A 12,868-nucleotide genomic window follows, 5' to 3' on the forward strand; every position below is an offset into this window, starting at 1 on the left:
CTCGCTCGAAGTCGCATTTGACGTCACAGATAATGGCGAGTAAAATATCGAAGAAAATATGCATATCGCAAGATTTGAACTTCATCGCTTTCAAACTCAAAAACTACGCAAACCGTTTCATTTAAAGCACATGCAAAGTAGTTTTAGGCATGAAATGAATTAATTTTGCTGAAAACTCACCACTGGGACAGTGACCATGAAATTTTTACCATAAACAATGCTACACTGCAATTTGAACAAAATTTTCTATACATTTTTGTGAAAAGTCAAAATATTCAAAAGTCAACAACACAGAGCATTAAGTCACACGAGTGACTCAGATAAGGGGATAGAAAACGCACTACTCATTGGATATAAATCATATCAAACCACGGGAGATCCTATATATCTATGCCAATTATTTTCCAGATATAGCTGTTGCTAGTGCAATACTTTCTTTAGTAGGCATTGATTAAGCCAATGGACAGCAACTGTAAATTAAAATTCTTATTGTGTAAAGCTCTTCATCTACTCACACAACCACAACTCAATGTTACTTGTGTTATATTTATTGTTACTTGTGTTATATTTATTGTTACTTGTGTTATATTTATTAACTGAAATGAACATCTGGTCTCGAGGTCAGAATTGACTAGATTAAAAAAAAAATTCAATCATTATTCACACAAGTCTGATTCCTGCTTACAATACTAATAGGATTTTGAAAACTATACTAATACAACCAATGTGATGATTCACAGAAAAACATTAACATCTCACAAAAAGTAGACCGTATAAAAACACACTGTGGCTGACGAGTCGTTAAACATGGAATGCAGACACAAGAAAATGTTCAACCTTGATTTATACATATACTAAATACACCAAAATACATTGAATTTCTTTATAAAAATAATAATGATTGTAAATTTTACTAATAATTCAATATAAAACAGAAGTTGTCAGAAAATAACATAGCTCGGTGGTTAGTGCGACTCTACTTACCCTATTCCCTTTGGTTCAAAAGATATAGCCAAGGTTTAAATATTTTTAATTTAAGCTAAAAAGCTAAAAAGTACTTTACATGTTCATGTATGAATGATCGCTGACCATTATGCATTTCAAGATATTGAAATACATATTCAAAGAATCAAGTACACCTGAAGATATATTGTAATGTTTACATCTCTAATTTCCTAAATTATAAATCATGCAGATTAGATTTTATAATAAGTTAGTAAACATTGAAACAATTGGGCTTCCAAATTCTACATCCTTTTTTTATTGCACTATCTATAACCACACCTGCTGGGCAGTGAATCTGGCTGGAGAGATAAAACCTTACCTCCATCTGCTGGGATTTTAAAATCGATCTGAAAGAACTCCCACAATACATGGTATCTGTGATCGAAGAATTTGAACTAACAGTAAAATCTCCAACCAGAATTACTAACATCTCCAAAACCTTATCTGCATATGACCATTTTATTAACAATTTCAGGCCTTCCTGTGGGGATCCAGGACCCCCTTGCTTGTTGTAAGAGGCGACTAAATGGGGCGGTCCTTCATATGAGACTGCAAAATCCGAGGTCCCGTGTCGCAGCAGGTGTGGCACGATAAAGATCCCTCCCTGCTCAAAGGCCCTAAGCGCCGAGCATAGGCCTAAATTTTGCAGCCCTTCACCAGCAATGGTGACATCTCCATATGAGTGAAAAATTCACGAGAGGGACATTAAACAATATCTAATCAATAATCACATTTGTGAAGCTATTGTACCCCCTCCTTCCCATGTTGTATCATTATCCAATTTGTCTTGCAAGGAAATACAATCGAACGTCATACTAAAATTCAATACTAGAAACTAAACATTTCAATGAAAACCTATTTTTCAGAACTCGGTAGTGATAGCATCCTGAAAATGCAATAGGATTGTTTTTAATGATTTGATCAACAGAGTATCTGATTAGTGAAAAACTGGAGACAAGTGCAGAAGTGAAAATTAAAAGAATAGTCTGATGCTTGCACTGTAAAATGACAGACACAAAAAAATTCTGATACAGTACAGCTTGCTTGACAAGTGTACATTTGTATTGTTTTTATATAATTATTGTATATTATATGTTGTATGTATTATTATAGAAGGCCTTGAGGTAGACCAATCAAGGTTCCTTCTTTAAATATCATCAGTATAGTAAACAGCTGTTTTAGATATCATCAGTATAGTAAACAGCTGTATTAGATATCATCAGTATCTCATAAACAGCTGTATTAGATATCATCAGTATAGTAAACAGCTGTATTAGATATCATCAGTATCGTAAACAGCTGTATTAGATATCATCAGTATCTCGTAAACAGCTGTGTCAGATATCATCAGTATCTCGTAAACAGCTGTATTAGATATCATCAGTATCTCATAAACAGCTGTGTCAGATATCATCAGTATCTCGTAAACAGCTGTATTAGATATCATCAGTATCTCATAAACAGCTGTTTTAGATATCATCAGTATTGTAAACAGCTGTATTAGATATCATCAGTATAGTAAACAGCTGTATTAGATATCATCAGTATCGTAAACAGCTGTTTTAGATATCATCAGTATAGTAAACAGCTGTATTAGATATCAGTATCTCGTAAACAGCTGTATTAGATATCATCAGTATTGTAAACAGCTGTTTTAGATATCATCAGTATAGTAAACAGCTGTATTAGATATCATCAGTATCTCGTAAACAGCTGTGTCAGATATCATCAGTATCTCATAAACAGCTGTGTCAGATATCATCAGTATCTTGTAAACAGTTGTATTAGATATCATCAGTATCTCGTAAACAGCCGTGTCAGATATCATCAGTATAGTAAACAGCTGTATTGCCAACATTTTGTAATAATAGACACAATACCTGTGGCTAGCAAGAATGACATGTTAAATGTGAGGAGTATAAATGAAATAATTGGACCTGCCAATCATTAATCATTATTGTTTGCACAAAAAATAAAGAGATTTATACTTCGAATTGTTACAACCTTCAAAAATCATAGTTACTTTATATAAAAAATATCTACTGGTAGAAACATTCCCATGAAAATAATATATATTACATACAAATAAATACAGTATATAATCTCATATAACCTGTACATATGTATTGACAAATACTTTTATAATGCCCAAACTGGATCACAGAAACCTCAAGAATTTGTAAAGATCTGCTAAAACACATGCACACACATTTTATCTACATTTAGATGAAGTAAATTCATGGCATAATATCCCAGAGAAAATTAAGTGAATTATTACTGCATACCTGTTCGAACTCAAAAATAAATGCTTCAAAATCCTAATTTACACCACCCAATCTACTGTACACAACAACACTTCAATGATTATCTCGTAAACTGTAAAAATTTCTTAAACATTTCAACTGGCATCTAAAATACCAGAGCCAGTCTCCCTTCAAATGAATTTTAAACTTGTACAGGTTTTTCTATCTTGTATAACATTAATTCCATCATGGCTGTCGTAACCACTTGTGTGAAATCTCTTTGATATGACATCAAGGAGGAGTATATTGCGGATTTCACTGGTACTTTCAATCAATGCCAAGGGCTGTTCCAGTAAAACATATATGGGGGGGGGGGGGGGGGGGGAAGGCACATGAAAACTAGGATGACCACCCATAAAAGGGATTTTGGTACACTCCTATCCATCCATAGAAGCTTGAAGCAAATTGATTTATTTGAAAAGTAGAATTTAAAATATTCCTTAATTTTTTTTCCATCATACAGTACAAATTACTTTTTCATCTTGATATCAACTTTATTTCAGTATTCAATACATGCAATTCCTTTTCAAGCATAATTTACAAAACACCAAGATTGCCTTTGTCAATCGTGTGTTCTTCTGATTATTTTCGCACACATTACCCTGGTATATAGATTGGTAAAATAACCACCTATAGAAGCAATTTTCGTGCAAGGCTTACCCTCCATAGAATCAATATTCCACTAGTGTGAACCATCCATTGATTTCTTAAACGAAAGGTCCATGGGCCACATAACTCACCTGAATCACCTTGGCCCATATTTAAAGATTTTGCACATATTTGCATGTAAAACTTTGATCCCTTATTTTGGCCACATCCTAATCCTGGGGGCCATGATTTGAATAAACCTGAATCTGCATTATGCCAGGAAGCTTTCAAGTAAATTTCAGCTCTTGTGGCCCAGTGGTTCTTGAGAAGAAAATCTTTAAAGATTTTCCCTATATATTTCCATGAAAAACTTTGATCCCCTATTGTGGCCTCATCCTACCCCTGAGGGCCATGATTTGAACAAACCTGAATCTGCATTATGTCAGGAAGCTTTTATGTAAATATGAAATTTTAAGATTTTCTCTATACATTTGTACATAAAACTATGATCCCCTATTGTGGCCCCATCCTACCCCTAGGGGCCATGATTTTAACAAACTTGAATCTGCACTATGTGAGGAAACTTTTATGTAAATTTCTACTTTCCTAGTCCGGTGGTTCCTGAGAAGAAGATTTTTAAAGATTTTCTTAATCTATTTGTATGTAAAACTTTGAACCCCTATTGTGGTCCCATCCTATCCCCGTGGGTCATGATTTTAACAAACTTGAATCTCCACTATGTCAGGAAGCTTTCATGTAAATGTCAGCTCTTCTTGAGAAGATTTTGAAATGACTCCACCCTATTTTTGTGATTATCTCCCCTTTATACAGGACATGGCCCTTCATTTGAACAAACTTGAAAGCCCTTCACCTAAGGATGCTTTTTGCTAAGTTTGGTTGAAATTGGTCCAGTGGTTCTGGAGAAGAAGTCGAAAATGTGAAAAGTTTACAGACAGACGGACGGACAATGTACAACAGGCGATCAGAAAAGCTCACTTGAGCTTTCAGCTCTGGTGAGCTAAAAATTGCTTTCCCCCCTGGTACCCCATTTGTTATAATGGAACAGCCCTTAGGCTAAAATATGGCTGTCACTCTCCTATACAATAGACGAGCTAAAGAGACACAACTACTATGATTTGGGAATACCTCAGTCTTGACATTTTGTTGGAAATGAAAAAAAAAAAAAACCTCTAAAATTTGCAGGTGATTCCTCAAACAATTTGTCACCTTAGAGGTCTCTAAATTTCTCTAAATTTGATGAGTCACAAAACAAGGCGAAGCAGGTAAGATGCTGCAATAATATTAAATTTGTCAAAATTATACACATTTTTCAAGAAATAATATCTACACATGTATTTTCTTGGTCCACTGCAATGTTTGACTTCAGATCTAACAATGTTTTAAACCCAATGCAAACACGTCAATATTTAATAGCCCATAATAAAACAACATGGAAAACAGTAAATATAATAAATATTGTAAAAATAAAATTCTACAAGGATAAGGGGTGGATATGTACACATACTGACAGCACCAATCATTTTGATATGATCAAAAACACAACCATGTTCATGAACTACCACTACCTCAAATAAACATATCAATATACATTAAAAATATCTATAATGATTATCAAAAAACTCTGATAATACATAAATTTACTGGCAGTTTGGAATGTAGTGGCATTATGCTTTATAAACCAACATGTATAAATCATATAATTGTCTTTTAATACAATCTGACTTGTGATTTAATTTCGTTGTAATCTGCATAGCTAATTGTAATAAAAATTTAAAAGCTAGTTTCCAATATCAAAGAAACAAAACTGATTAATGATTAGCTTTAACAAAACAGATTGAAGTCTTAAAATAAGAATCCATTAGTTTTTCACCATGGTCATGGGGACAGTGGGAACCCTCCGCTGAATGAAACCACAGTTAGTGACAGAGTTCTTCATGGGATCTCCACATTGATTCCTTCATCATCAGCTGAAACAGAAAAAACAGGTTTATATTAAAATACTCCACTATGGCTTATGTACAGACCCTGTAGTGTGTTACTCTAAATCATTCCATTTCATTTTGTGCAAATCATTCAGTGTCATGTAAAAACTGTTCACCATTCTGTACAAACCATTCACTGAACCCTGCTAGATCAAGCCACGCCCATAGAAATGTGCAAACCATACCCCTAGAGACCATATGCATTAATTAATAAGTCATTTTGCTATGGGATCTGGGAAAGGCGCATGGACATTGATGTGAATTCCAAAACTTATTCTAAAATTATTTCTACATTGGACTTTCACTATTAAAAATCCTACAAACAATAAAAAACAAGCACATGGGCCACATCACTCACCTGAGTCACCTTGGCCCTGCTGTTGCTCAGCTACTGTGATTTTTAAAAGTTTACTCCCATGAAAATTTTTGACCCTATATTATGGCCCCAACCTAGCCCCATAGGGTCACAGTTTAAAATATGAAAGATATATTCCTCACCATTCAAAAATTATGAGCAAGGTTAAAGTTTCTGTTAAAGTTTTACAATTTGGGTCAAACTTATGGTGAAGGTCACAGGGTCAAACAGCATGGCATCAAATTAAATTTCTTGCCATAAGGAATCTTAAAATTATGAAAACATCAAATCAAATTTCCTGCCATAATGAATCTAATACATGTAATTATGAAAACCCTATCTTATATTGCCTAGGTTAGGTTTTCTTAAAAGTAGCAAACTCAAAGGTCAAGGTCACAAGGTAAAACAAATGTTGGTACCCCCCCAAAAAAGACCTTGTCACAAGGAATTTGCACTATGCTTGCATATTAATATGACTAATCATGACTGCTGTTCTTGAGAAAAGGATTTTTAAGGATGTTTCCCAATATATTCTCAGAAAAAATTTTGATCCCCTATTGTGACCCCATCCTACCCCCTTTGGTCATGATATAAACAAACTTCAATCTGCACTACCTGGGGATGCTTACATATTTAATAATATGAGTATCCATGGCACTGTTTTTACTAGGAGGAGGATTTTTGAAGTTTTTTTCCTACATGTATATTTTCCCATGAAAAACTTTTGATTCCTTATTGTGATCCTATCCTACTTCAAGGGACCACAATTTGAACAAACTTGAATCTGCACTACCTAGGGATGCTTGCAAAGTACTGTGAGTAATCACAACCCTGTTATTCTCGAGAAAGATTTCTTAAAAATTTATCCTAAATGTATATCTGCATGTAACACCTCAATTCCTTATTATGGTCCCATCCTACCCCCTGGGGCCATGATTTAAAGAAACTTGAATCTACTCTGTCAGGAAACTTCCATGTAAATTTTAACTTTTCTGCCCCAGTGGTTATTGAAAAGAAAATTTTAAAATGACCCCACCCTATTTTTGCTTTTTCTTGATTATTTCCCCTTTGAAGGGGGCATGACCCTTCATTTGAACAAACTTGACTCTCCTTCACTCAAGGATGCTTTGTGCCAAGTTTGGTTAAAATTGGCCTAGTAGTTCTGGAGAAGAAGATGAATACATATGTATGTGAAAATTTATGACGATGACAACAACGACGACATACAACAGACAAATTTCGATCAGAAAAGCTTACTCAAGTGAGCTAAACATGGAAACTTAAATCTCACACAGCTACAAAGTTGTAGGATGTGACCAACGAACAGACAGACAGGAAACACCGAAACAGGATCCTCCTGTCCCAACAATATGCACATCTACAAATGGCAATGAAGTATTGTACAGTTTCAAATCTATCCAATAAGCCATATAACAAAAGTGTTCACAGAAGTGTTACATCCTCCACCCCTCTTAGATCCACTATAACTTTTAGGAAAATAATTGGATCCTCCTGTCCCGACACTATGCACATCTACAAATGGCAATGAAGCATTATACAAAGTTTCAAGTCTATCCGATAAGCTATATAGGAGAAACATTCACAAGATTTTGTGACAGACAGATGGATGGAGAGAAAGTACAAAAACAATATGTCTCCCCCTGAAAGAGAGGGGGAGACATAATTATGTGCAGCTAAATAAATCTTTCAAAGGCTGAAAGGCAGAGGTTTTCAACTGGTTGGTTTTCCTTAGGTAGAGCTGGGTGGAGCTAATTTTAGGCAGGTGTGAAGCCCCGAGGGAACCCTGCTAGCTTGTATATACCGTCTCATATACACAGGATGTTAACTGTGTTACCTGCATTATGTTTTCGTAAGATTGATAAATTCAGGGTAGTCATTTTTCTTGTGCAGGTTAATCGAAATGTTGATAATTAAATCTAATGAATCAAACATATTAAAGCTCGATAGATTTATTTTGTATAAATGAGGACGTTAGCCATTGAAAAACTTAAGCAGAATATTCTTTATTACAATCATAGTTACTGCTTAAGTTTTCTTGTATCCATTTGACTGCCATCGTCGGACACCCAAGGCTGATCTTGTTTTCTTCTCATCATGATGAGTACAAGACTATATCAGCCATGGGTATCCGATGCTGTGTGACTTCCAAACATAAATTTTCCTACGGGAATTCCTATGTACTGCTGCGGATTTTCTGGCTATATACCGACCATCGTCCCATGCCCCATGAGGACTCAACATATTCCAAAACTGCTTCTAAAGCTTTCTTTTGTTTGAATTACTAATAGTTTTTCTGAACGGCACACTAAAATTCTCTGGCCACCAAAGTTGTCTGTGTGACTCGTCCATAACACATGGCCTACAAAAAACGGGACATTCTGATTTTCCAACAGGTCAAAACGAAGAATTTGTTCTTCCTCCGGATCCCAATTCCAATCATTATACGCAAGAGAGAGCCCTTATAGCGGCTAAATTATCTTCCAATAAGTTGACAGTTACATGTGCTTTTGTTGCTTTGGCCACATCGCTATCGAGGGAAAATTACGCTTAAAAATTTTCAACTGAGTGTGAAATAGATTTCAATGACCTATTTACTCATAATTAATTTTTCTTCATGTTAACATTAATTACTTGGGTATGTATAATTACACGCCGTTTCCAACGAGAGTCGGTACTTTCTGTCTAGTATAAAATCGATGTCCGTGTAAATTATATTCCAACAATCCATAATTATCCCCAAGCATAACCTACTATATATCTTTAATATTTTCTTATTTATATCTATGAAAAGGTCAAACTTTTCCTGTCAAACCTCGTTTTTTTTAATGAGCTGGTTTCCATGGTGAGCATCAAAAGATTTGCATGGACACTTCGATTGCCAGATAAGATAGATATCCACAAGGACTAGTAACTAGTCAATCAATTTCTAGCATCCAATCTGCAGTTTAATTTCACCTGATTGACAAGGGTTCATAGGCCAGGTATAAATTTGAAGGCGGCGCTTATTTTTTTAGTCTTTAATTTGTTCCCTCAAAATTACTTTTAATTTTTTGAAGCAAGGTTCACTTTAGTTTTGTTTGACCAACAATATATGCCTATTGTTCTGATTGAAGCACTTTTTCAAAAAATTCTGGTAATCCTAAAATATGACATCACAAATGTTGACTTCTTTAGTGATTTCGAAATATTTATGAAAAGTGCACTTTTGTACCATTTTCCTTTGAATTCCACAAATGCATAGTGACTTTGTGAACAAGATTTATATTGTTACTACATAGGTACATGTATGTTTAAAAGATACCTCCTTGATAGAAATATTAACCTTTAATTTTCAGTCACCTTGTAAATACACATGTAACAATTAAGCATTTGAAGGTCCTTTTTTGTAAAAACAAAACAAAAACAACAAACAATGGCAGGTGGTAAAATGTACAATTCTCTACGCAATTCAAAAGAGATAGCATGGAATTGGTAGTAAATATTATGGTGCTTTTGTCACATAAAAAAATTGAAATTTTTGAAATATGAAAGATTTCACTTGAATTTTCATGATGATTTTAAGGAGTCAAATTAATAATTCTTTATATAATATACTTCTTTAGAATGGTTAGGCATTTCGTTTCATTGAAATCTAAAGGTCACGTAGCATTGCCAAGATTTCTACGTACCATCAAAGGCTGCATTAGCTATTCCCATATTTTGATACACATTCTCATCTTCTCTTCCTTCTATGACACATAACAGGCACTGATGAATACATATATACTGTTGCTGTAAAAGAATGAACATATGTAGAGAAATTTAAACAAGAGGCTCATAGGCCGTATCAACTTTACTACCATTATAACACAAACGCTAACATACATTGCCTGACCGTCACGGCTCTAGATATTTTATTATACATAAAAATTTCATCTACGGTATCTCGTGACATTTTGAAAAACTCGCAATCTATTGGCTAATAACGGATCCCTCAATGTACAGTGCCATCAATACAACATTTTCCCGCTATTGCTAATGAAACGTGGGAAAATATACTTTGTTACAATGACCTCTGACATACCTCTGTTTGTACCATCCAGACACGTTCTTTCCTCAGATCATGGACAATGGAAAATATGTCAACCGTGTCGCGTTCTTTGATCTCTTGTAGTATGCGATCTAACACAATCAAGGTTCCAGATCTCCCAACACCAGCACTGTAAACCAGGACAATATATTTATAATAATCATGTAGTTATGGAAAAGATGGTCCTTGTGCAAAAGTGTTTCCTTGAGTCACCTTGGCCATACTATTGCAAAACTATAAACCACTATTTCCAAACTCTGGTCTTAATGTCATTAAAAATATAAAAAACAAGAGGTCCACAGGCCTTATTGGTCACCTGAGTTTAAAGTATCACTAGTCCCAAAGGTTATGAAATGTAGAAAAAAAATTCCTGTTCTGAATATCATCTAATATTCAGCAACAGTATAAAACAAGATGTGATATAAAACTTAAATGCCCCCAAAATGTCTATACTGATGAAATACTACATAATATAACATAGGTAACATTAACACGATACGACTAAGGTACAGTAATAGCAGTATATAGCTGCTAAATTTACAGAATTTTCATGTCTTCATTTCATGAATTGTATGAATAAAGACTATTTTGATACCTGCTAAACTCCATAACAAGATAAATGATGTAATTATCATCTATGACATCACAAATACAAACCAAATATGGAATGGTTAACAGAAAACACAATCTAGATAAAACAAGATGTACTGTGAGCAATGCTCACTAAGAATACCCCCCGCTTACCCCAATCTCCCAAAGGGTGTTGTTAATAGGTATAAATTACCTCTTTCCTGAGTGTAAAAATATGGTATGCCTTTGTAGAAGAAAATGGAAGATATAGTCCGAAGACAAATCCATGGCATAAACCTATAATTTTGACCTTGAGATCAAAGGTCAAGGTCATAAAAAGGTCATGAGTGTACACGACACATAGTCTCATGGTGATACACCCATGTCTTATGGTATGACTATGTCAAAACCCTATAATCAATTTTGACCTTGAGGTCAAAGTTCAAGGTCATATAGAGGAAATGAAGGTACTCGACACATTGTCTCATGGTGATACACTCATGTGTCAAATATGATATGCCTATGTCAAAGAACAAAGAAGTCATGGCCCTGACACGAATCCATTGTAAAAACCTTTAATTTTGACCTTGAGGTCAAGGTCATATAGAGGTCATGAAGATACATGACACATCGTCTCATGGTAATACACTCATGTGTCAAATATGGTATGCCTATGTCAAAGAACAAAGAAGTTATGGCCCGGACACGAATCCATTGTAAAAAACCTTTAATTTTGACCTTGAGGTCAAGGGTCAAGGTCATATAGAGGTCATGAAGGTACTCAATACATCGTCTCATGGTGATCTACCTGTGTGCCAAATATGGTATGCCTAAGTCAAAGAACAAAGAAGTTATAGCCTGGACACGAATCTGCAGACAGACGGACAGACAGAGTGATTCCTATATACCCCCCAGAACTTCGTTCGGGGGGTATAATAAGATCTTCTCTAACCGTTACACTGGAGAAGGATCTGACAGCATTGCTTTTGAGGCCACTTTATTGACCCCAGCCTCATGAATAATTCAATAAATATTCGACCAATAACAATAGCTTGACAAAGAATCAAGGACCAATCAGGAATCATTTTACTGTAGCGTATTCAGATTGTAATTTCACAAACACATTGCTCACCTGAGCCAATTGGCCCATATATCTAAAGATTTTCTTTATATATTAGTATGTAAAAAATTGATCTTGAATCTGCACAATGTCAGGAAGCTTTCATGTAAATTTCTACTTTCCTGACCCAATGGTTCTTGAGAAGAAGATTTTTAAAGATTTTCCCTATATATTTGGATGTAAAACTGTGATCCCCTGTGGCCCAACCTACCCCCAGGGGGTCATGATTTTAACAAACTTAATCTGCACAATATGTCAGGAAGCTTTCATGTAAATCTCAGCTCTTCTGGCCCTGTGATTCTTGAGAAGAAGATTTTTAAAGATTTTCTATATTTATTCCCATTTAAAACCTTGATCCCCTATTGTGGTCCCGACCTACCCACAGGGACCATGATTTGAACAAACTTGAATCTGCACTATGTCAGGAAGCCTTCTTGTAAATCTCAGCTCTTCTGGCCCAGTGGTTCTTGAGAAGAAGATTTTTAAAGATTTTCAATTTTATTCCCATGTAAAACTTTGATCCCCTATTGTGGCCCCAACATACCTCCGGTGGCCATGATTTGAACAAACTTGAATCTGCACTATGTCAGGAAGCTTTCATGTAAATCTCAGCTCTTCTGGCCCAGTGGTTCTTGAGAAGAAGATTTTCCCTATATATTTGCATGTAAAACTTTGATCCCTATTGTGGCCCCAACCTAACTCCAGCGGCTATTATTTTTACAAACTTGAATCTGTACTATGACAGGAAGCTTTCATGTAAATGTAAACTTCTTTGGCCCAATGGTTCTAAAGAAGAAGATTGTTAAAGATTTTCTCTGTATATTTGTATGCAAA

At 35.0% G+C, this 12,868-nt stretch overlaps 1 protein-coding gene across 1 annotated transcript in view; it reads right to left on the bottom strand.

The window, feature by feature from the left end:
• Positions 1 to 532: 532 nt before the first annotated feature.
• Positions 533 to 12,868, bottom strand: part of LOC125676005 (tyrosine-protein phosphatase 10D-like) — a 99,367-nt gene continuing 87,031 nt past the window's right edge. Inside the window, exons 28-30 of the mRNA XM_048913877.2 lie at positions 10,339 to 10,474; positions 9,944 to 10,046; positions 533 to 5,884 (exon numbers count right to left, since the gene is read on the bottom strand). Coding sequence (XP_048769834.1) covers positions 5,850 to 5,884; positions 9,944 to 10,046; positions 10,339 to 10,474 — 274 coding nt within the window. The 3' untranslated portion in view covers positions 533 to 5,849. The remainder of the gene's footprint in view (positions 5,885 to 9,943; positions 10,047 to 10,338; positions 10,475 to 12,868) is intronic.

Source organism: Ostrea edulis, chromosome 3 (assembly GCF_947568905.1).
Source record: "Ostrea edulis chromosome 3, xbOstEdul1.1, whole genome shotgun sequence".
Lineage (NCBI taxonomy): Eukaryota > Metazoa > Mollusca > Bivalvia > Ostreida > Ostreidae > Ostrea > Ostrea edulis.